The sequence below is a fragment of the Rhinoderma darwinii genome, chromosome 1, assembly GCF_050947455.1.
Source record: "Rhinoderma darwinii isolate aRhiDar2 chromosome 1, aRhiDar2.hap1, whole genome shotgun sequence".
Taxonomy (NCBI): Eukaryota; Metazoa; Chordata; class Amphibia; order Anura; family Rhinodermatidae; genus Rhinoderma; species Rhinoderma darwinii.
In genome coordinates, this window is record NC_134687.1 from 462012539 (window position 1) to 462037761 (window position 25223).

Below are 25223 nucleotides of genomic sequence, written 5' to 3' on the forward strand. Positions count from 1 at the left end.
CAGCTCGCTGACATTGCGGCTCCAGCGCTGGACCCAGGAAAGGTAAGAATAATAATTTTGCTTCTTTATGTGTTACTGATTATTTTTGTGTGTTTGTGTTTTTTTACAGGTTCGGTTGTTGGACTTCCGATACGAGGACTTCAATGACGGCGTTTTTTTATTCTCAATAAAATGGTTAATGGGGGTTGTGTTTTTATTTCAATAAAATATTTTTTCTATGTGCTTGTATCTTTTTAAACTTTATTACCACCGCCTTAGTAATGGCCGCTGGCTGATTGACAACCTCCATTACTAAGGCGGGGCTTAATGTTAGCCGGTGCAAAGGCCAACACTAACCCCCATTATTACCCCGGTACCCACCACCACCAGGGGTACTGGGAAGAGCCAGGTACGATCCAGTACCCGACAATCTGTAGTGACGGGCAGGCACCGGGGCGGCCGCAGGCTGGTAGTATTAGACTGGGGAAGGCCAAAAACAGTGGCACCTACCACCCTGGTAATGCTGCCTGCTGCTGCTGTGTTGTTTCTGGCTGGTTATGAAAATTGGGGGGGGACCCGACATCGTTCTTTCCAATTATTTTTTATTTAATTTTTTTTAAATGACGTGGGGTCCCACCCATTTTTCATAACCAGCCAGATACAATAAAGCAGCAGCAGGCTAGCATTACCAGGGTGGGAAGGGCCACTGTTTTTGGCCTTTCCCCTCCTGATAATACCAGCCTGCGGCCACCCTATTGGCCGACCGTCACTACAGATGGTCAAGTACTGGATGGTACCCGGCTCTTCCCAGCAACCTTGGTGGCGGTGGGTACCGGGGTAATAAAGGGGGTTAGTGTTAGCCTCTGCACCGGCTAACACTAAGCCCCGCCTTAGCAATGGATGCTGTCAATCAGCAGGCGGCCATTACTAAGGCGGTAGTAATATAGTTTAAAAAAAAACACAAAGATATAGAAAAAATATTTTATTGAAATAAGAAAAAACACACAACCCTCATTAACCATTTTATTGATAATAAAAAAAAAAGCCGTCATCGAAGTAGTCCTGGAATCCGACGTAGTCCAACGACCGAACCTGTAAGAAAACACATAAAAAAAACGATTATTAACACATGTGTTAGGCTTAGATACAGGGCCCATGTGTGATCCTGCTAGATGGGCCCTGTATATAAGCCTACCACAAGGTAGGCTTAGATACAGGGTCCAGCAGACAGTAATCTTATACAGTATAAGATTACTGTGTGCTGGGGCCCTGTATCTAAACCTACAGTGTGGTAGGCTTATATCCAGGGCCCATCAGACAGGATCACACATGGGCCATGTATCTAAGCCTACCATGTGATTGGCTTAGATACAGGGCCCAGCAGACAACATCAGACGATCTGTGATCCTGTCTCATGGGCCCTCTAAGCCTGCTACATCGTAGGCTTAAAGGGGTTGTGCAGTCCTTAAACATTGATGGCCTATCCTCGGGGTAGGCCATCAATAGCTGATGTGTCGAGGTCCGTCTCCCGGGACCCGCCAATCAGCTGTTTTGAAGGGGCCGCAGCACTCGTACGAGAGCCGCTTCCCCATCATTTCACTACTCGCTCACACTGTGAATCGCCGACACCGATTCAAAGTGTGACCGAAATGAAGGGAAAGCAGCTCTCGTACGAGTGCTGCGGCCCCTTCAAAACAGCTGATTGGCGGGTCCCGGGAGTCGGACCCCGCCAGTCAGGGCAACTAATCTTACCTTCCTCTTCAGCTGCGGCGGAAGTTCTGTCCTCTCGATGTTGTGCGCGGCGCCTATAGCTACGCCAGTGCTTAAGGGCAACTCCTGAAGTGAAATCCCCATCCACACATTCCACTCCAGGAGAAGCCCCTGTCGTCTGTGTCCATTTATGGACAGTGACGTCACTGGCTTCTCCTGGAGTGAAATCCCTGGTCACAGCATCGAGGATTCCACTCAAGGAGAAGCCCCTGACATCTCTGTCCATTTATGGACAGTGACATCAAGGGCTTCTCTCGGAGTGGAATCCCTGGTCACAGCGTCGGCAACGCTGTGGAGAGGGATTTCGCTTCAGGAGCAGCCCCTGATGTCACTGTCCATATATGGACAGAGACATCAAGCGGAGCGCTTCAGGAGCAGAATCCCCAGCCACAGGGGGATTCCACTCCTTCGGGGAGCTACAGTGACACTAGTAGATAGAGTAGGGAGACACCTCCCTGCTCTGCTATAGTGGCGTCGCTACCGCTGTAGCAGCCGCAGCGGCTGCTAGTAGCGCCGCCGGCCATGGGGAGGGCGCAAAGCCCGGTGTCGCCGCTAGCAGCTGCTATGGCTGCTACAGTGGTAGTGACGCCACTGAGTGAAGAAGCGCCCGGGCGGAAAGGCGGCTGCTGAGTCGGCTGCAGTGCCCCCTTCCACCTGCTGGAGTCATTGGCACAGGTCACACACCCCTAAGGCTGGCCCTGGGCATTATACTGTGTGGGAGCAGCTATTTAGCATTATACTTTGTGGGGGCAGCTATGGGGCATTATACTGTGTGGGGGGCAGCTATAGGGGTATTATACTGTTTGGGGGAGGCTCTATGGGGGCATTATACTGTGGGGAGGCACTATGGGAGCATGATACTGTGAGTGCTGAACCGGGTGTGTATTGGGCGGGATTAGAGGCATGGCTTAAAAGGGAAAAAATTGCTGCGTTATGCACGCCGCACTGGTTGTCCCTCTTTGTGATATTTGAAAGGTGGGAGGTATGCTTTATACCTTTCCTTCCTTTTGGAACCTTTTTTAGCTTTGGCTCAAAAAACTGCACCAAAAACTACATCAAAACTGTGTCTGTGATCCTGGCCTTACAGTGTGGGGACTCCACTAAACAATAGGGCAGGATCCCTGTTAACTACAACATATGGCCTTGTTCACACAGTGCAGTTCTTTTTTATTTTTGCAGATTTTGCATGCATTTCTGTTCCTGGTTTTGGCTTTGAAAATACATGCAAAATCTGCAGCAAATCTGCACAGTGTGAACAAGGCCAAATATGGACAAGGAATATTGGGAATGCCCACAGACCAGTCACACTTGTATTTTCAGGTTTTGAGTGCAGTATGGGTATGTTCACATGCTTAACAAAAAACGGCTGAAAATTCAGAGCTGTTTTCAAGGGAAAACAGCCTCTGATTTTCAGCCGTTTTTTAAGCAACTTGCGTTTTTTATGGCCGTTTTTGGAACTGTTTTTCTATTGAGTCAATGAAAAACAGCTCCAAAAACGGCTCATAAAGTGACATGCACTTCTGTTTACGAAGCGTTTTTTTACGCGGCCAATTTAAAAATGCCCCATGGGAACGGAACGCCGCTTTTCCCTTTGAAATCAATGGGCAGATGTCTGGAGGCGTTCAGTCCCTGCATCTTTAGGCATTTTTCGGGGCGTTTACGGCCCGAAAAACGGCTGAAAATATGTGCACACGACCTATTTTCAGGCGTAATGGAGGCGTTTTACGCCTTGAATTACGCCTGAGAAGACGGCTCCAAAACGTTGGCAAACATCTGCCCATTGCTTGCAATGGGTCTTACTATGTTCCGTGCAGACGAGATGTCATTTTACGCGTCGCTGTCAAAAGACGGCGCGTAAAATTACGCCCGCGTCAAAGAAGTGCAGGACACTTCTTGGGACGTAATTAAAGCAGTTTTCCATTGACTCCAATGAAAACCAGCTCCAATTACGTCCGTAAAAGACGCTGCAAAAACCGCGTGCACTGAAAACAGCTCCGTAATTTCAGACGTATTTGGCGTTGCCGTGTGAACATAGCCTTAGGCTTTAAATTCAGTGCAGATGGCTGGCTGCATCACTCCATTCTGACCATGCTCACAGGCCTAAATGACTTGCTGTTCTTATCACCCCCACCAGAAAGAATTTGTGTTTCTAAAATGTTTGTGTGTTTTTGTTGTTACTGTTTTAAAACCGTATTTAGAGAAAAATAGTATTAAAGAAAATGACCAAGAACTGGTTTTGTGCACTACTACTCTCTTTGGTTCATGTCATGACAGTGGTTGAGAATTGTTGATATATGAAACCTGTGAGTATGTGGGAGATTGGGAAGGGAGAGTGAGATGTTCTGCCACTGCTGAGCTTTTTTCCACCAGCACTGCTTCAGTTTGGTGAAGTTTCAGCCTGAAGCCGAACAATAAAGCCCAGGGTGCCTCATGGCTTTAGTTTATAACAGAAACCATAACACGGTTCCAGATCTGTCATACGACTGATACAATCGGCGTCTCACAGACACCATTGATCAGCCTACAACTTAAAGAGGCTCTGTCACCAGATTATAAATGCCCTATCTCCTACATAATCTGATCGGCGCTGGAATGTAGATAACAGCAGTGGTTTTTATTTTGAAAAACGATCATTTTTGAGCAAGTTATGAGCAATTTTAGATTTAGTTTCTTAATGCCCAACTGGACGTGTTTTTACTTTTGACCAAGTGGGTGTTGTAAAGAAGTGTATGAGGCTGACCAATCAGTGACCAATCAGTGACATACACGTCTCATTGTGTCATCAGCATGTGGTGCGCGGCTGCGTGATTTTCGCACATCCGGCATCATGATGACACTCTGATTTTCTGTTTACAAACAGAAAAGCACCTGCTGCTTTTCTGTTTTCATTCATTTATTTTCCTGCTGTTGTGCGAATCACGCGCAGCTCCCGGAAGTGCTTCCGTGTGCCGAGCGAGATTTGCACGCACCCATTGACTTCAATGGGTGCGTGCAGCACGAAACACGGGCAAATATAGGACATGCCATGAGTTTCACGCAGCACACATAAGCTGCATGAAATTCACTGACAGTCTGAACGGCCCCATTCATTAACATAGGTCCGTGCGACGCGTGTGAAAATCACGCGCGTAGCACGGACGTAAAACACGTTCGTGTGAATAAGCCCTTAGAGATGCTGTAGTTCAGTGGCAGAAATTTAAAAATTCTATTGTCCGTCCCCCCAAAATATTACCTACTTGGGATATGTTGAAGAAATCTCCCATCTATTCTCTGCATGCTGCATGCAGTTCATGACCATAATGTACAGTAATTTGTATAAACAAGTACTCCCTCTGCTGGTGATATAGGAATCTTAGTTCTATCTTTTGAAACTATGAAAATTGAGATATGACAATGAATAAAAAACGAATAATCTGAAGACATTTGCTGTCCTTACAGCTGCGATGAGTGTTAGGGGGGATTCACACGAGCGTGTATTCGGTCCGTGCGGGCCGTGTGGTTTTCACGCGGCACGCAAAAAGCGCGACAGGTTCAATAACTCTGCGTATTTCGCACATCACGCACCCATTGAAGTCAATGGGTGCGTGAAAACCACGCAGGTTGCACCGAAGCACTTCCGTGCGAACCGACTGAAACAGCGCACCAGCTGTCAAAAGGATGAATGTAAACAGAAAAGCACCACGTGCTTTTCTGTTTCCGAACATCCAAACGGAGTGTCTTTGCGATGAGCGAAGCCGGACAAGCGAACCGAACTTCACCGGGTTCGGCCGAACCCGGCAAAAAAACTTATCGGTACGCGACGTCAGGAGATAGTCACTGTCCATGGTGCTGAAAGAGTTAAACGGTTTCAGCACCATGGACAGTGACTACCGATCCCAATAAACATGAACCTGTAAAAAAAACGAAGTTCTGACTTACCGATAACTCCCGGCGTCTTCCTCCAGTCTGACCTCCCGGGATGACAATTCAGTCCAAGTGACAGCTCCAGCCAATCACAGGCCAAGCACAGGCTGCAGGGGTCACATGGACTGGCGCGTCATCCAGGGAGGTGGGGCCCGATGTCGAGAGGCGCGTCACCAAGGACGCGTCACCGAGGACGCGTCACCAAGGCAACGGCCAGGAAGTTCTCGGTAAGTACGAACTTTTTCTTTTTTTTCAACAGGTTTTTCGATATTGTGTTCGGCATTCACTGTCGAGGGTGCTGAAAGAGTTAGCTCTTTCAGCACCTTGGACAGTGACGGGCGTCGACTAGCCTCATCTCTATGATGGTGGCTGCGCGAAAATCACGCAGCCGCGCATCAGACACGGATGACACACGCAGCTGTCAAATGGTTTTTGCGCGCGCAAAACGCAGCGTTGTTTGCGCGCGCAAAATGCAGCGTTGTTTGCACGCGCAAAAACGCAACGTCCGTCTGTATCTCCCCTTACATTTCACTTCAGCCACTGCTCGTCCGTCTGTATCTCCCCTTACATTTCACTTCAGCCACTGCTCCCTGAAGGCTGTAAGAAAATGTATATATTGACACAGCTCTGTAGGTGCTCAAACTAATTTAAAGTACAGTATAACATTAGTTCCCCCTAAAACAGAAGGCATTTGTATGTGATTAGTTCTATCCGCTGATGGAAAATATTAGCACCATTTATTCCAATTTATATATAGCTGTATGGATCTTAAGAACCCCCATCACTGCAAAATAAGCATGGCTCCATGAAGTAGGGCTTGAGGAACAAAAAGAAACTGCTGTGTGCACATTAAATAAACTATAATTTTAGATTTTAGCTGTGCTATAGAGCAGAAATATATAGCAGCAGTTATCGATGCATAGTTGGACTTAGGGGTGAAAAGGAATGAATTGCATGGCACGACTATCTGAGTTATGAACCTCTTGTTTTTGAGATTTGTGATATAAATGATGATATATACATTATGTTTTAACAAGGCAATGCTTTCCTTTTTTAATTTACATATTTAGGATTTTTTTGCAAAATTCAAAATAGACCATATGCATTATTTCCTCCCTTCAAGTATGTATGTATAATATTGAATCCAATTGATATGTTCCAGATAGTTCAATTTTTCTTCTTTGTTTGAGAAAACAGAATACAATTGATCAATTTTAATAGTAACAGAGAGAGACAAGATAACCATTGTGAAATTGTTGGTATTTCCTCTTTAAAGTATTTTTTTTTCTAGCAGCATACAATGACCTACAATGACTCTACCTTTGTCTGTTCTCGCTGCCTCCCGGCCACTTCCCGGTAATATGGTTGGGAGTCTCAAAAACAGCGTATCTCGCTGAGCAACGCTGTTTCCGTAACTCCCATAGCAGTGAATGGCAGTTACTTAAGTTTCTGTAACTACCATTCAGTTCTATGGGACTTACGAAAACAGCGTTGCTCCACGAAATACGCTGTTTTCATAAGCCCTGACCATGTAACCTTTTCATGGTCGGAATTCATCCGCAACACAGCGGCAGAACAGGGTTTAGGGCTCCCCGTTCTAGAGATAGGGGCGGGTCCCACATCTATCTGACATATCCTGTGGATATCAGGAACAAGAAAATGCAGATGCACACCGCAGGCGCTAAGATTATATATATATATACACATATACACACACACACACACTTATTGTTTATTATGCATTTTTATTGCATTACTGCTATAGTTGTTATGTTAAGAAATGTGAGGTTCTTAGCGTTCAGTTTGATAAAAATGTGAGAGAACACCTGCCACGACAAGTCGACCTCTATCAGGGGGTCCCTACACTGAATATTGTATCCCTATAGTCTCCACAATAGGGATACAATGTTCAGTGTAGGGACCCCCTGATAGAGATCGCCTTGTCGTGGCAGGTGGGCTCGCACATTTTGATCAAACTGAGAGCTAAGAAAACTCACATTTATTAACATAACAACTATAGCAGTAATGCAATAACAATGCATAATAAACAATAAGTGTGTATATATATATATATATATATATATATATCTTAGCGCCTGGGGTGTGCATCTGCATTTTCTTGTTACTGGTAATACATTAGTCACGGCAGATTAGTACCTGCATATCTATTTCATGTGTTAGGAGGAGCTGACTAACTCTTTTTGTTTGCAATATCCTGTGGATATCTCATAAATGTCTCTCATGGGAAAACCCCTTTAAGCTGTACATTTCGACACAATTGATAATTTTTTATCAAGAATATATAGGTCGTCAATGTTATTGACGTTACTTAATAGGATATTAAATATAAAAAATAAATAAAAAACTAGTTACACTTGAAATTCTTGCCGTAGAAGGGCCACATGATATAATCTCAATTTTTGTATTCTAAAGGCTTGGTTTCATGCCTTTTGCTCTGGCATACATTGTGGATATAATAATTTTATTACTTTATGCAATTTCTTGTGTTATCTGTATGGCATGTTACTTGTATTACATGTTTCTTCTCAGGGATGGTTCCGTACTTGTTTTATGTTGTAATAATTTCTTTGAGAATTTCAATAAAAACTGAGATTTAAAAAAATAATTAAAAAAATTGTCACAATTAAAATGATATCCACCTCTTTTGTGATGCTAATTTGTCCTATATTGCTCCCAAATAATAAAAAAGTCAAATAAAACCTAGTTGTAAAGGATCTGCCAGACACAGCTTCTGTGTCAACGCCCATGGGTAATCAGTCTGCACCTGCTACTTTGTCTGTGAGACTGACTCCATCTTCCACCACTCAGGATGGCAGGCTTAGGAGTGGGAGAGCCTATAACAGCCTGGCCAGACGGAGCTAGCTCCCGCCCTCTGTCTATTTATACCTGCCTTTCCTGTTCCTCCTTGCTTGTGATTCTTCTCTGTTGGTTTCCTGGCCCTGCTGCAGCTTCTTGAACTATTTGTCCCTATTGACCCTGGCTTACTGACTACTCTCCTGCTCTGCGTTTGGTATCTCGTACTCTCCTGGTTTGACTCGGCTTGTTCACTACTCTCCTGCTCTGCGTTTGGTACCTCGTACACTCCTGGTTTGACTCGGCTCTTTCACCACTCTTGTTGCTCACGGTGTTGCCGTGGGCAACTGCCACATTTCCCTTAGCTTCTGTGTACCCTTGTCTGTTTGTCTGTCGTGCACTTATTGAGCGTAGGGACCGTCGCCCAGTTGTACCCCGTCGCCTAGGGCGGGCCGTTGCAAGTAGGCAGGGACTGAGGGGCGGGTAGATTAGGGCTCACTTGTCTGTTTCCCTACCCCCGTTCATTACACTAGTACAAAATAAGCCTTCTTTCTGTGTCCATTCATTTTGTCTTCTCCTCCTCATAGACCTGACATCTCTGGCAGGGAGGCAGCTTGCTACAGAAGAAACCTTCCCCCACTGCACTGTCTGCAGTGGAAGAGCACACAAGCTTAGTCCTGTCTCTTTGTTTTCTCTGAAAGACATTTGTTTCTGTAACATGCAGAAAGTCTTGCAGCCTGAGAGGTGTTCTTGTACACATTCCAGACTTCTTCGTTCTCCAATGAATTGTGTTTGCTTATGGAACCCTAAAAGGCCTTTTACACCGGCCGACAATAGGCCGGTGCAGCGAGCACCAATTAACGTGACATAGTTGATCGGCGCTCGTTTGCTCCTGTCACACGGAGCTATGGATGGGGACGAGCGGTCGTTACGCCGATCGCTCATCCCCATACATTATCATGTCTGCAGCGCGTCTCCCTGTTTACACAGGGAGGTGTGCTGCCGACAACTATAATATTTTCGTTTTTTTAAACAATATGACCAGCATATGATCAAGCTCGTTTATCTGCTGATCATTCCCCTGTTTATACAGGGTAATTATCGGCAATGAGCGTTCTATGAACGCTCGTCTGCACGATAAGACTTCCTGTGTGGTATACATATATTGTAAGCAGGGTGAGACTGGCCCAATAGAGGATCCTCTGGTGGGCCCAGACTCTGACAACAATAATGGGCTCTAAAGGTTTAGCAGAGGACAATCCCATTTGGAGGTGACATTAGGGACAATCACTTGTCACTAGGGTTTATTTCTTGTTGGTTGATCCACAAGTAACCTCTTAGGTCTTATTGATCATCTATCATGTGTGTACAATGATAACATTAAAGATTATGATACGATTAAGAGTGGATGTGCACATATTCTGTATAGATGGAGCGTTGGCCTTCGAATCATTTCCCAAGGAACTCCAGTTCGATGCTGATTGTTAGTATGTTTAACGCTTTACTTCAGCAAACCGTACATTAATAGCGCTGATGGGAGGTAGTTCCTACACAGTGCAATAAATGTATGATGTGGGGATGGCACAGGCTCAGGAGCTAAGCCTGCGCCATCAGCAGTGGATGGCAGATGTAACAGCTGGGATCAGAGCTAACACCGTTTAATTGTTTAACTACTTAGGCGCTGTGTTCAGTAGCGACGGAGGCATTGAAGTGGTTTTAGAGAAGAAGGGGGCTCCCACAAGTATAATAAGAGGACATTTCGTATTACAGACGCAAACAGGGATCCATGATGCTGTTAGTTTGGGTCTTTAGACCTTTCTTCTTATAGAGCAACTCACTCAAGGCTATCTGGTGCGAATCCACCAGTAATTGTGAGCCAGGGAAATCATTGACAGTCCCTTGTATGCAATATAGTTGACAGTAGGAAGGGTTTACATGTTGTTACGTTGGCAGGGGCCCCATGCCTATAGGGCAACCTGTGCAGGCGTACCCATTCCTGTCAACCCATACTTCAATTGTAGTGGAAACATAATACAATCATTATCTCGTCATGGTGTAAACAAGATGTGCCTCTTTATTGTACAACTGCTTGTCAGAAATCCAAAGAAGCAGAATTATAGAATTCATTTGTGGCAGTGCTCAATTACTGGCTCTTTTCAGGCCGGCTAACAAAACTGTAAGTGAAAAAGTGACTCCTCCGCAATTGTGAAAAACTTAAAGAGGGGAAACTATCAGTCTCCAGATTATTCTACATGTCTTATTATTCTACTGCTCAGTGATATATCATTCAAACGTTATGTAGACAGCGGTAAATATTTAATGTGAAGGATTGCGATACATTCATACAGACTGTTGCTATGTGATTGACACAGAGCTCTAGTTCAGCAAACAAATATATTCAGCAATAGCAGCTGTGATGCTTGCTGGCAATGAATATGACACTACCCTACAGAAAGTTAACATTAGTGGCTGAAAACAAAATATTAAATGATATCTTATTATTTTTAAATAACATAAAAAATATATATATGTATATATTTGGATGATAGTTTCCCTTTAAGTTGTTTTGTACAGCACAACGGATGCAAGAACATAATGTAAGAGACACCAGATTTACTCTCTTTCAGTCGGTTACTACAAGCATCTGAACTAACTTTTTACAGACGTTATAGAAATTCTACGTCCTGATCCACTCTTCTCTGTCAGTTATGTGAAAATATGGAGTTTTCACATGAAAGAATTTCTCTTACTGCGGAAACTAAACCTGCTCCTTCCCACATTGCCCAGCCTTCCTATTGTTGTTTTATGTCCTACACTTTACAATAATTCGAGCACCACTTTACAGGGCATTATCCCAAAAAGTTCATTTCTCACGGAGAATTTGGTATGTTTCACTTCCAAGCTTCTCGGCATGTTTGGCTTGTAGTGCGGCATAGCACTGTGAGGGTCTCAATGATTGACCCCCAAGTCCTTTTTATGTAATGGTAGAATCCATTCGATGGGCGCATCATAAGAATGAGATCAAGGCTGCTGTGAAGAGGTGTACCAGGACCAATGAAATGTCAGTAGGTAAGCTGGTACAGAAAGACTCTGCTGAAGATGTACAAGAACAGACCTCGTAACCATTCTCTGACCTGTTCTCATCTTGATGACCCTGGCTGGAATGGGCACCAGTCCGACTGGTTTCTGAACTTGGTCCATCTGACTGCATATCACTGCATACTAGCCAGTCTCGTGCAGTGGATTGTGGGTATCCTTGTTCTGCCTCCATCTGATTTTCAAGCGCTTTCCAGTATTCTTTTCCTTTGAAAAAATATGTTGCACCTAAGAAGAAAAACAAATGGCACAAATGTAATGAGACGTACAGTTATTGTTATGTATACACATACTTTCATGGCTTTAATGTTTGTTTAGCATTTTTATTATGTTTACGGTACCTAAAACTGCTCACTCATCACTTTAACATAGTTCAATATCAAGTCACATACTTGCATTATTTACTAGCTATTTCAATTACAATAGGCAGTTTTATCAAATGATGTCAGTGTAACGTCTTTGGCCGGGGGTCGTCGTTCAGACTTACCTCTTGACGATCCCGGCCATGGACATCCCTCTTTACGGCGTCAGCTCCCTCCAGGGAGACGCCGGCACTGTCTTCCGGGTCCTCGGACTGATTCCCGCAGGCCGCGCGCTCCCACGCGTGCACGGCCTTAAAGGGCCAGTATGCGTCCAGCTGTCACCCATCAATTATCAGCCCAAATGGCTGCTGGACTATATTTAGGGGCTCTGCCCACTGGTTCCTTGCCTGAGCGTTGTTGTATACCTAAGTTTGTCTTGCAAATGGTCTCCCAGTGTTTTCCAGTTCCCAGTTACTGTCTACATTGCCTCAGGTACCCGTTCTGAACTATAGACATTGTTTTGTACCTTGTTGGCCAGCTGCTACTCCACTACGCGGTACGGCCCAGAGGGTCCAAACCCCGCGCCGTGACAGTTTGCTCAGGCCATGGACCCCGCTGGCCAAGTCAAGAGCCTGTCATCCACCCAAGCTGTGCAGGCGGACTTGCAGGATCTGCAAGCACGACTTGATCAACTCTTTGTGGCAGTAGACGCCATGGCACAGCATCTAGGTGCGCTAGTTACTTCCGTCACCACTCCTATTCAAGCTCCTCCGATCGACCCTCCTGCTACACCTCCTGGCAGCCCCAGTTCAGACTCTCAGTTCTCACTGCCATTGCCACCTCGGTTTAATGGAGACGCAAGTTCGTGCAGGGGGTTTCTGAATCAATGCCAAATCCACTTCACTCTGCACGCCTGAGTATTTCCTTCGGACGGAGCCAGGATCGCCTTCATTATATCCCTACTCGAAAGCAAGGCCCTGGCGTCGGCGAATCCAATCTGGGAACGACAGGGACCCGAGACTTCCAGGGGTTTGTGCGGTTGTTCCGTTTCGTATTTGAGGAGCCTGGACGAGCCTCATCGGCAGCCACTGCTATCTTTAACCTGCGTCAGGAGGGCGCCTCCGTGGGCGAATACACCATCCAGTTCCGGACTCTGGCAGAAGAATTGTCCTGGAACAATGAGGCCTTGGTAGCATCCTTCTGGCATGGCCTATCGCCTGAGATCAAAGACGAACTGGCTGCTCAAGATCTCCCAGCTGCCCTGGATGACCTGATTCTACTGGCTACCCGTGTGGACATAAGGCTCAGAGAGAGATCCCAAGAGATTCTACAGAAGAAACTGCTTCCTAGACTGGCGCCCAACTTCCAGCAACCCCTATTGCCTTGTTCTTCTGCTGCACCCGAGGTTCCGATGCAGGTGGATCAGCTTAAACTGTCCGATCAAGAAAAACAGCGCAGGTGCACCTTTGGACACCTTTGCCTATATTGCAGCCTCGCTGGCCATGTATTGCGTTCGTGTTCCCCGAGGTCAAAGAAACCCCAATGCCTGGGATTGGTTGGAAAGACCACCCTGGGCGCTACGGCACTTAATAGAGAACTCTCTTCCAAGCTGTTTTTTCTCCTGTGATGATCGTCGCTGGCGAGAGACCTGATCCAGTCTCTGCCTACCTGCACTCTGGCTCTGCAGCCAATTTAATCTGTCAAGACCTCGTGGATCTTCTTCAATTGCCTACTGTTTTGCTGGAGAGACCATTGATCGTTGCCTCGGGAGATGGACTGCCTTTGCCTGACCCAGTATTGTCTGTGACCAAGCCTTTGAGACTCCAAGTGGGAGCTCTTCATTCTGAGCTCATCTCCCTGTATGTCCTGTCCAAGATCGTCAACCCTGTGCTGCTGGGTTTGCCTTGGCTCCGTCTTCACGCCACAGTCCTGGATTGGAACTCCAGAGAGGTTCTCCAGTGGGGCCCCAAGTTTCTAGACCGCTGTCTGGGTCATGTCCATCCATCCCAGCGTTCTCCACATCATTCATTGACAGGGTTGCCTCCTTGTTACTCTCAGTTCGCTGATGTCTTCGACAAAAAGGAGGCAGAGATATTACCACCACATCGAGAATACGACTGTCCTATCGACTTGGTTCCTTATTCGTAGATTAGAGTATACCCTCTCTCCTTGCCAGAGACCCAGTCTATGTCAACCGTCAGCCTACATTAAAGAGAATCTGGAGAGGGGCTTCATACGAAAGTCTTCATCCCCGGCCGGAGCCGGGTTTTTCTTTGTCAAAAAGAAGGATGGATCCCTTCGACCCTGCATTGACTACCGAGGCCTCACTCACATCACGGTGAAGAACAGGTACCCTTTGCCGTTGATTTCAGAGCTCTTTGATCGTATACGGTGGGCGAACATTTTTTCCAACCTTGACCTGCGGGGTGCTTACAATCTAATCTGGATCCGTCAGGGAGACGAGTGGAAAACTGCATTTAACACACGTGATGGACACTACGAATATTAACCTTAAAAAAAAGGCCTTCACGTCAGCTTCTATACTTCACCACCCTGATGTATCCTTACAGTTTTCATTAGAGGTAGACGCCTCCTCTGTTGGTGCCAGTGCACTATTGTTCCAGAGAGGTTCGAAAGGCAGGACGGTGGTATGTGGTTACTACCCCAAGCTGTTTTCTTCTGCAGAGAGCAACTACTCGATTGGAGATCGGGAGTTACTGGCCATCAAGCTGGCCCTGCAGGAGTGGAGACACCTACTGGAGGGCGCAGCTCACCCTATCCTGGTCTTCACGGACGAAAAGAATTTGACCTACCTACAGATGGCTCAACGGCTGAATCCTCGTCAAGCCAGGTGGTTATTGTTTTTTGCATGGTTCCGGTTCGAACTCCACTACCGACATGCCGACAAGAATGTGAGGGCCGATGCCTTGTCTAGGTCATTTGAGACAGAGGACACTGTGGAGTCCCCACAGAATAATATCGATCCTTCCTGCATCTACTCTGTTAACCCTCTGCAGGTTAGAGACATTCCTCCGGAAAAAACTTTTGTACGGCTGGCAGACAGAAGAGGAATCCTTCGCTGGGGTCACAGTTCCAAGCTGGCAGGTCACGCGGGTGCCCGTAAGACCCGAGACCTAATTGCTCGTCAGTTCTGTTGGCCCACGCTGCCCAAAGACGTCTTGGACTTTGTATCCTCCTGTACGGTGTGTGCAGCAAACAAAGTTGCCAACTCCAGACCAGCCGGTCTGCTCCAACCACTGCCCGTGCCCAATGCCCTCTAGCGGCATATTGCTATGGACTTCATCACTGATTTGCCTCTCTCTGCGGGATGCAGTGTGATCTGGGTGGTGGTGGATCGTTTTTGTAAAATGGCTCATTTTGTTCCTCTGACTGGCCTGCCTTCTGCCACTCGACTGGCTGATCTCTTCATGTAACACATCTTCCGTCTGCACAGATTACCCATGCATATTGTCTCGGATCAAGCGTTCCAGTTCACTTCAATGTTCTGGAGAGCACTCTGCGGCCTACTCGGTGTAAAGTTGGACTTCTCCTCAGCTTACCACCCTCAGTCCAATGGACAAGTTGAGAGGATTAACCAAATTATGGAGAACTATCTGCGGCACTTTGTCTCTAGACGACATGATGGCTGGGTGCAGCTGCTCCCGTGGGCGGAGTTCTCTTATAATAACCATACCAGTGAGTCCACCACCTCCAGTCCGTTCTTCATAGTCTACGGCCAACATCCTCGAATACCCCTGCCCGGCTCTACTATGTCTCAGGTGCCTGCAGCCGCACTCTACCTTCAGGAACTTTCTGCAGATATGGCAGCAGACACGATCTTCTATTCTGCTGGCGGTTGACTTCATGGAGAAAGGCAGACACTATAAGACGAGAACCTCCCCAGTTTCTTCCAGGTACAAAGGTCTGCCTGTCTTCCAGGAATATCCGGCTGAGGGTGCCATCCTGCAAGTTTGCTCCCAGGTTCCTTGGACCCTTCGAGATTCTACTACAGATCAATCCTGTGTCGTACAAGCTTCGACTGCCTCCTACCCTCAAGATCCCTAACTCCTTCCATGTCTCCTTGCTGAAACCTGTGGTCTTCAACCGCTACTCCAGGACTCCTAGTTCCGCAGTGGCTCCTGGCGGTTCATCCGGAACTTTCGAAGTGAGGGAGATCCTGGCTACCAAGAAAGTAGGAGGCAGGACGTTTTATTTGGTGGATTGGAGGGTATTTGGCCCAGAGGAGAGGTCTTGGGAGCCAGATGAGAACATCGATGCTCCTGCCCTCGTGAAGAAATTTCTTTCCCGCTCTGGTCCCAAGAAGAGGGGGGATACTGTAACGTCTATGGCCGGGGGTCGTCGTTCAGACTTACCTCTTGACGATCTCGGCCATGGACATCCCTCTTCACGGCATTAGCTCACTCCAGGGAGATGCCGGCACTGTCTTCCGGTTCCTCGGACTGATTTTCGAAGGGCGTGCGCCAGCGCGTGCACGGCCTTAAAGGGCCAGTATGTTTCCAGCTGTCACCCATCAATTATCAGCCCAAATGGCTGCTGGACTATAATTAGGGGCTCTGCCCACTGGTTCCTTGCCTGAGCGTTGTTGTATACCTAAGTTTGTCTTGCAAATGGTCTCCCAGTGTTTTCCAGTTCCCAGTGTTACCCATTCCTACTGCCTGTACCCTGTATCCCTAGCTATCGTATCTACAAGTTAAAGTCAAGTCGTGCCTTCACGCTGCATCCGCGGTGTCACCTGCTGTGAAAGTCAAGTCGTGCTCCCGCTACTGTCTACATTTCCTCAGGTACCCGTTCTGAACTATAGACAGAATAGACGAGGAGACAGCACTTCCAACATATGTCAGCTTTTTAATCACCTGTGCAACGTTTCAGTCCAGCAGGACCTTTAGACATTGTTTTGTACCTTGTTGGCCAGCTGCTACTCCGCTACGCGGTACGGCCCAGTGGGTCCACACCCTGCGACGTGAAAGTCAGCAGGCAATACAAAGCGTACTTCACTGGAGCATTAGTGAAAATTAGAAAGAGAGCTGACAATTCTTACCAAATCTTTATAGTCTTTATATGCACTACTGGCTCAAGGCATACGTCTAGTCGCACAAGTTGTGTGTATCATTGCTTTGAATGTTTAGTACAGATTTGTCAAGCATCTTATAACTTGAAAGATTGGTTAAAGAATTAACTTAATTTACATTATAATTTCTGAGTTTCCTTCTGCAGCCATACTTAATAGGAAACCTAGAGTATAAAATCTATGGTAAATATGAAAACATAGCAGTGCTGGGAACTGGTTTTTCTATCGCTACAGGCTGTGCTTTTCTTTTTATGTTAACCAGTTATGCTCCCGACCAATTTTGCCCTTGGGCGTAACTATAGCCGTCGCGACCATAGCAGCTGCTATGGAGCCAGGACCTACGTAAGCGTAGAGAAAACTTGCGCATGCACAGTTGGTTTAATCGAAGATTGCGGACTGATGTCTCTTGTCATTTGTCCCTCCATCGGCAGCCATATTATGTACTGAGCGGCGTGCTGTTGGGGAAGAATGATATGGGAACGAGGGAGCATGGCTTCACACTTAAAAGAACTAAAAAGAATGCATTAGTAATGTTTGACTCTCATTTAGGGATAGTAAACCTAAAGCGGCCAACCCCTTTAAGCAAGGCCTTATTTACGTAACTGTTTTTCTCTATGGGTGACTTTGTCTATGGTAGTGAAAAAAAAGGATTGCATATGGAAGCCATCTATGTGCGATTATTTTTTAATTGATTCATCGCCAAGCAACAGAAAGTAAAACCAGAAAGTTTCTTCCAAACCAATCTTGGTACAGATGCCTGCATCTTCAGGAACACTGCTGGAGCAACTTAAACACCTTTTGGAGTCACTTTCCACATAATGCCACGTGTCTGGCCAAAGCAACGAGAGATGAGCCATGAGCCAGGCCAACAGAACGCTTTCCATAGCCTAAAACTGATCCAACAAAGTAGTGGAATGAGACAAAGCTCTCTATATGCTGTAAAGCAGTAGCCAATGGCATCTGTGCGATCATATGACCTTCCTTGGGTATTGTGAGGGTTGGGACTAAAATTGTGCCAAAAGTGACATAACGGGCCTCATTACATATTTTTAACAGACAAGAAAATCTGATGTCACCCAGGCGAGAAAAGTGGACAGACACGGATGCAACACTGACACGAATAACGGTTTATTGCATTTTTTCCGGATGCAAAATCGGACACGGTTGTTTGAATAAGCCTTTAGGTTATATTAACATCAGCGTTCTGTTTTCCATTGTTCTGCTCAGTCATAGGAGCAGGACAAGTAGAAAAACGGAAGTGCCGATATGTGGCATGATGGGAACCAATAGTGTCCAATGAAACCCATTGACTTTAATGGGTTCCGTTGGGCTTCCGTCATTTTGCCAGACAAAACAGCACTACATGCCCCTAGCGGAGCCTCCAACGCAGATGTAGACAGAGCCCAAGGCTTTGTTCACATCTGCATTCGGTCTCTCCGTTGCTCTGCTCTGTCATAGGAGCAGAACAACAAGAATCATGGAAGCTTTGGATCAGTCGCATGACAGAAATCAGCACAGCCCATTGATATTAATGATTTCCGTGGGGTTTCCACCAAAGTGTCCGTTGTTTTACCGGACAAAATAGCTCTGCATGCTGCGCTTTTTTGTCTGGTAAAAACTACTAACAGAGCATCTGACACAGATGTGAGTAGGGCCTTCGACTGATATCACATATGCTGTTTTTTGTGGCAGTTTTTGATGCAATTTTTGTGCCACAGCCAGGAGTGGAACAGAAAATAAGTATAAAAGAAAGACTCTTTCTATCCATGCCTGTGTCTGGTTAAAAAATTGCATCAAAAACTTCCACAAAAGTTGCGTGATTACAACCTTAAAGGAATTTTATTGCATGCAGTGTTAAATGCTATTAAGTAGAAATGGTTTGCCTCTTTCACACAATTGTATATTTTTATATTGATCGGTGTTTAACTAGAGTATTACAGAGGCTTGTACTTACCATCTGACCATCCCATTGCATCATCCAGGGTAGCAGGGATCCCTTTCCAGAAGGTAGTCTCCATAGGGAAGCCATCATCCATTCTGTGCTCCCGCTCGTTGTAACACCAGAAAAGGCTGTCCTTAAAGAAATACGTCTTATCATTGTGGTACCAAGGGAAGGCAGCATCCACTCCCCCCAGGGGCAATCCAAAGTCTGTGATGGGTCGAGGGTATCCTTCTTCCACGTTATTATCTCTGAAAACCCAGTAACGATCTCCTAAAAGAGTGAGGGAGAGGAGGCAGGAAATTGGATATGTACTTCGTACAAACGGATTTGTCTGCCTTAGAAAAATAGAAATTTCAATGATCACAAAACACCCCACCTCATTTTCTCATTTTACTACCCACCTGTATATGACAATGGGAAGCAACTTTCTTGCCTTAAGAAGTTTTGCATTATTTTGTTGGGATATTAACAAAGGGGAATGCTATATATCTTTATTTTTTATTTTTTATTAAAGTCATTGATTAGTTCAGTTTGAGAGGTGCCCTATGGTACCTTTTTTTTTTTAATTGTCCGATTTATAGAATTTTCACAATAAAAAAAAATATATAAATAACAGTCTCAGCAATGCAGAAAAGAACAGGAATGGGAGGCGGTAGTACACAAAATAAGGTGCAAATTGCAATTGACTAGACAACAGAAAAAGTACTGGTGGGACATGGCTAGCAATGAAAACATTAACCTTGAGTCCTTGACTAAGCAGATATGTCATATTTTGTTGGTACAGGACAAAGTGTAGGCCATTTGGAATGAATAAGTAATATGCTTGAGATATATCTGATAATTCAAATATGGTACATCTTTGTGTTCCAAACTGATTTAAATAAGGATGAGTCAAAAGTCAGGAACTACTAAAATATCTGTAAGCCTAAAGGGGTTTTCCAGTCCCTAAAGATGTATGACCAATCCTCAGGATAGGCCATCAATATCTGATGGGTCGGGTTCCGACTCCCGGGACCCCCGCCGATCAGCTGTTTTGTAGGGGGTGCAGCGCTCGTACGAGCGCTGCTTCCCCTTCATTTCTACTTGCTCACTGTATTGTCGACACGGATGTAGCAGCCTTCTTCTCCCATTGAAGGCTGCAATAAGGCTGCAGGCCATAAATTTTTAGGGGCTGTAAAACCCCTTTAATGCTGAATTGATCTTATCACTACTATTATGTATGAGGCCATTAGATATGCCTATGACATAAATGACAGCTGCCATGATGTCTCGCATACAACTAAAAACATTTCAAATAAATCTAACATTAAAGGGGTTTTACTGAACTTTCTACTGATGGTCTATCCTTGGTGGTCGTCTGACCTTAATACCTCCACAGATAGGCAGAACAAAAGGGCCTGTACTGCAGCTCAGTGAGCCTCTTAGGCCGGATTCACATGAACGTTACGAACCTCGGACGTGAAAAACTGCTGTTTTTCCTATCGGAGGTGCATCCGTGCTGTACGCTGGCAGTCACGTTTGTAGCGTCCACGTCCGTGGACCGTCGGGATTACTCACACCCTGACGGCCGCAGCCATGGATCTGTGAGCGCTGGCCTGCAGCATCTCCTCCCTAGGAGATGCCAGCGCTCACTTCCGCTCCGTTCTGCTGTGTCACGTAGGGTGCACGCGCATGGTCGTGCTTGACCTTAAAGGGCCAGCGCGCGCACATGAAAATAATCAATTAACCCATGATCACCCTGGACTATAAAAAGGGCTCTGCCCTTTCACTCATTGCCTGAGCGTTGTGTTTACCCGTGTTAGTCTTGAAAATGGTCCCTTAGTGTTATCCTGTTCCCAGGCTTCTCGTACCTGCTACCTGTATCCCGTGCTACCGTTGTTCCTGTGCCTTAGAAAGTTGGAGTCGTGTTGTGCCATTGGTCACGCCTGCTGTGTTACACCACCCCTGGTGTCTACTGCCAAGGTCCCATCCGAGCCTAGCCGTTACTGCTGTCTGAACTTCTACAGGTACTCTTGTGCTTGGACTATATAGACATTGACTTGGTACACTGTTTGGCCAGATGCTATCCCGCTATAGTGGTACGGCCCAGTGGGTCCACGTACCCACAAATTGTGACAACGTTATCACGCATCACCCCATAGACTAGAGTCTATGAAGGGATGCGTGAAGTGCAAAAATAGGACATGTCCTATTTTCTTACGGACCCTTCACATGGTTCGTTGAAACATCGACTGTGTGAACTGCCCCATTGAATTACATAGGTCCATGTGACGGCCGTTGTTTTAACGGCCGTCACACGGACGTATAACACGTTCATGTGAATTAGGCCTTAGTTCTGCTGCTTATCAGGTTTCCCGGGGGATGGCCTACATTTATGGCCTATCCTAATGATACGCCATTATTTGAAAGTCCGACACAACTCACTAAAGCATCTATCAGATATTTAAGCAATTCCTGACTTTTAAATCACGCTATATCATGTATTGATTGTTCCATTTTAAATAGAACTTCTATACTTACCCTTAAAGAAGAAAATTTTGTGGTCAGTGGTTCGCTCATAAACTGCATCCACACTATCCATGTTTAATGGCAAACCTTTCCAGAATCGATGGATTTGAGCAGGCTGGAGAGAAACTAAATGCTTATTGCGAGTAAGCCTCCAGAAATATTTTCCTATAAAAATTAAAAAATACACAATGCACAAATGACAAGAGGCTTGTTATAAGTATATATAAGTATAAAAAAAATGAATAAAACAAAGTTTAAATAAATATCTAAATAACCTAAGTTAAACAAAAAACAAACAAAAGAAAACACAGCGTCATGACTAGAGGTGCCCCAATTAAAAATTTGTAACAGGGCCCCCCTTGCTTACCACGTACCATTTATAATACTGTCTTTTATGTGGTAGTGGGGCATTTTCAAACCTCTCAGGTACCAGAGGTGGGTACGACTGCTACCTCTGCACCACTTAGGCTATGTTCACACGCTAAAGTAAAAACGGCTGTAAAATACGGAGCTGTTTTCAAGGGAAAACAACCTCTGATTTTTAGCAGTTTTTAACCCCTTAAAGACGCAGCCACTTTTGGACCAAATGACACAGCCTCATTTTTTAAATCTGCCAGGTGTCACTTTATGTGGTAATAACTCCGGAATGCTTTTACCTATCCAAGCGATTCTGAGACTGTTTTCTCGTGACATATTGTACTTTATGTTAGTGAAAAAATTTGGTCGATAAATGCAATATTTTTTGTGAAAAACACCAAAATTGAGAAAATGTGCAAAAATTAGCATTTTTCTAAATTCAAATGTATCTGCTTGTAAGACAAATAGTTATACCACACAAAATAGTGACTAGTTAACATTTCCCATATGTCTACTTTATGTTTGCATAATTTTTAAACATCCTTTCATTTTTTTAGGATGTTACAAGGCTTATAACTTTAGCAGCAATTTCTCACAATTCCAAGAAAATTTCAAAAGCCTATTTTTTTAGGGAACAGTTCAGATCTGAAGTAGCTTTGAGGGCCTTATATATTAGGAACCCCCACAAATCACCCCATTTTAAAAACGGCAGCCCTTAAAGTATTCAAAACATCATTTAGAAAGTTTCTTAACCCTTTATGTGCTTCACAGGAATTAAAGCAAAGTGGAAGGGAAATTTGCACTGAATATTTATTGCCCTGATTCTGCAGTTTTTAGAAATATCCCACATGTGGCCCTAGTGTGCTACAGGCCTGAAACAAAGGCCCCAGAAGCAAATGAGCACCTAGTGTATTTTTCGGCCTTCGTTTTCTTAAATTATATTTCAGGCACCATGTCAGGTTAGAAGAGGTCTTGTGGTGCAAAAACAAAGGAAACACCCCAAAAAAGACCCCATTTCATTAGAATTGGGCAGTGAAAATGAAAAATTGCATTATTTTCCAATAAGATGTAGCTTTACCTCAGAATTTGTATTTTTTTCAACAAATAAATGAGGAAAAGCACCCCAACATTTGTAAAGCAACTTCTCCAGAGTACGGAAATACCAAACATGTGGTCATAAATTGCTGTTTGGGCAAGCGGCAGGACTCAGAAGGGAAGGCACGCCATTAAGCTTTTGGAGTACAGATTTTACTGGTTTGATTTCTCGGCACCATGTCGCATTTGTAAAGCTCCTAAGGTACCAGTACAGTGGAAACCCCACAAAAGTGACTCCATTTGGGAAGCTACACCCCTAGAGGAATTCAACTAGGGGTGTAGTGAGCATTTTGACCCCCCAGGTGTTTCCTAGATTTCATTAGAACTGGGCAGTAAAAATGAAAAATTACATTTTTTTCCACTAAGACGTAGCTTTAGGTCAAAATGTTTCATTTTCTCAGCAAATAAAGGAGAAAAAGCACCATAATATTTGTAAAGCAACTTCTTCAGAGTAGGGAAATACCCCACACATGGTCATAAACTGCTATTTGGACACACAGCAAGGCTCTAAAGGGAAGGAGCGCCATTTAGTATTTGGAGTGGAGATTTTACAAGATTCGTTTTTTGACACCATGTTGCATTGAGCTATAGTACCAGTACAGTGGTACCCCCGAAAAATTACATCATTTTGGAAACTAGATCCCTCAAAGAATTTATCTAGGGGTTTAGTGAGCCTTTTGACCGCACAAGTGTTTTGCAAAAATTAGTAAACAATAGATGTTGCAGATTGAAAATTGCCGTTTTCCACAGATATGCCATTTCAGGGCCCAATGTGTTGTGCCCAGCTTGTACCACCGTAGGCACACATCCCATAAATTGTTAAGCAGGTTCTCCAGAATACAGTAATATCCCATATGTAGTCATAAATTGCCGTTTGGGCACACTGCCAGGCTCTGCTGGACCACCATTTGGCTTTTGAAGCGCAGATTTTGCTTGGTGTTTTACTGGTATTTCAGTTTATAATGTGGGGGCATATGTAAGCTGGGCGGAGTACATCAGGGTATATGTAATCTGGGCGGAGTACATCAGGGTATATGTAAACTGAGCGGAGTACATCAGGGTGTATGTAAACCGGGCGGAGTACATCAGGGTATTTTTAAGATGAGCGGAGTACATCAGTGTATATGTAAGCTGGGCGGAGTGTATCAGGGCATATGTAAAATGTGCGGAGTGCAACAGGGCATAATAGGATGATGTAATAATGGGATGAATGAATAATCCATGGATTGGTGTGGTACGCTTTGAACCAATCCTTTATGCACAGGCCGGGTTTATTGGGCATTATACAAAATATCTGCGCTCCAGTATTGCCTAATCTTTGACTTCTTCACTAGCCCTATAAGCGGCACAAGGCCCTAAAGTTTCCTCATCTCCGCTGCATCTACAGGGTCCACCTGTGGGGTCCAGCAAATGATGTGGGGTATTTAGTGAAATTCTACTGGACCTAAAAAATGAGTCTGGGCCGTCATTTAGCATCATTTTGCATCATTGCATTTTGAGAGTCACAACGTGTTATTATTCCATTGACGGAGCTGTGTGAGGGCTTGTTTTTTGTGGAACTCGCTGTAATTTTTATTGGTTCCATTTTGGGGTACTTGCGATTTTTTTATCACTATTTATTCAATTTTTTCGGAGATGAGGAAACCAAAAAACAGCAATTCAAGCACGGTTTTGTTTTTTTTATTTTTTACAGTGTTCACCGTGCAGTATAAACAACATGTTAACTTCATTCTGTGGGTCGATACGATTAGGGTATGTGCACACGGTGAGAGGCTTTTACGGCTGAAATGACAGACTGTTTTCAGGAGAAAACAGCTGCCTCGTTTCAGCCGTAAAAGCTCCTCCTCGTATTATGCGAGGCGTCTAAGACGCTCGTAAATCTTGAGCTGCTCTTCATTGTGTTCAATGAAGAACGGCTCAAATTACGTTGCAAAGAAGTGCCCTGCACTTCTTTGCTGAGGCATTCAATTTACACGTCGTCGTTTGACAGCTGTCAAACGACGACGCGTAAATTACCGGTCGTCTGCACAGTACGTCGGCAAACCCATTCAAATGAATGGGCAGATGTTTGCCGACGTATTGTAGCCCTATTTTCAGGCGTAAATCGAGGCATAATACGCCTCGTTTACGCCTGAAAATAGGTAGTGTGAACCCAGCCTTACAGCGACACCAAATTTATATCGTTTTTTTTACGATTCACTACGTTCCCACAATAAAAATACTCTTTTCTAAAAAAAAATCATGTTTTAGTGTTTCCATTTTCTGACAGCCATAACTTTTTTATTTTTTAGTTGATATCGCTGCGGGAGGACTTGTTTTATGCGTGACGAACTGTAGTTTCTATTGGTACCATTTTGCGTTACTTGCA

General features: G+C 44.9%; 1 protein-coding gene across 4 annotated transcripts in view; it reads right to left on the reverse strand.

The window, feature by feature from the left end:
- Window positions 1-10524: 10524 nt before the first annotated feature.
- The window catches only part of MMP17 (matrix metallopeptidase 17), a 190360-nt gene continuing 175661 nt past the window's right edge, over window positions 10525-25223 (reverse strand). For all 4 annotated transcript variants that reach the window (XM_075833065.1, XM_075833056.1, XM_075833083.1 and 1 more), the window contains 3 exons: window positions 21416-21568; window positions 18908-19165; window positions 10525-11790 (listed from right to left, as the gene is read on the reverse strand). In XM_075833065.1, the coding sequence (XP_075689180.1) occupies window positions 11474-11790; window positions 18908-19165; window positions 21416-21568 (728 nt within the window). In that variant the 3' untranslated portion in view covers window positions 10525-11473. The remainder of the gene's footprint in view (window positions 11791-18907; window positions 19166-21415; window positions 21569-25223) is intronic.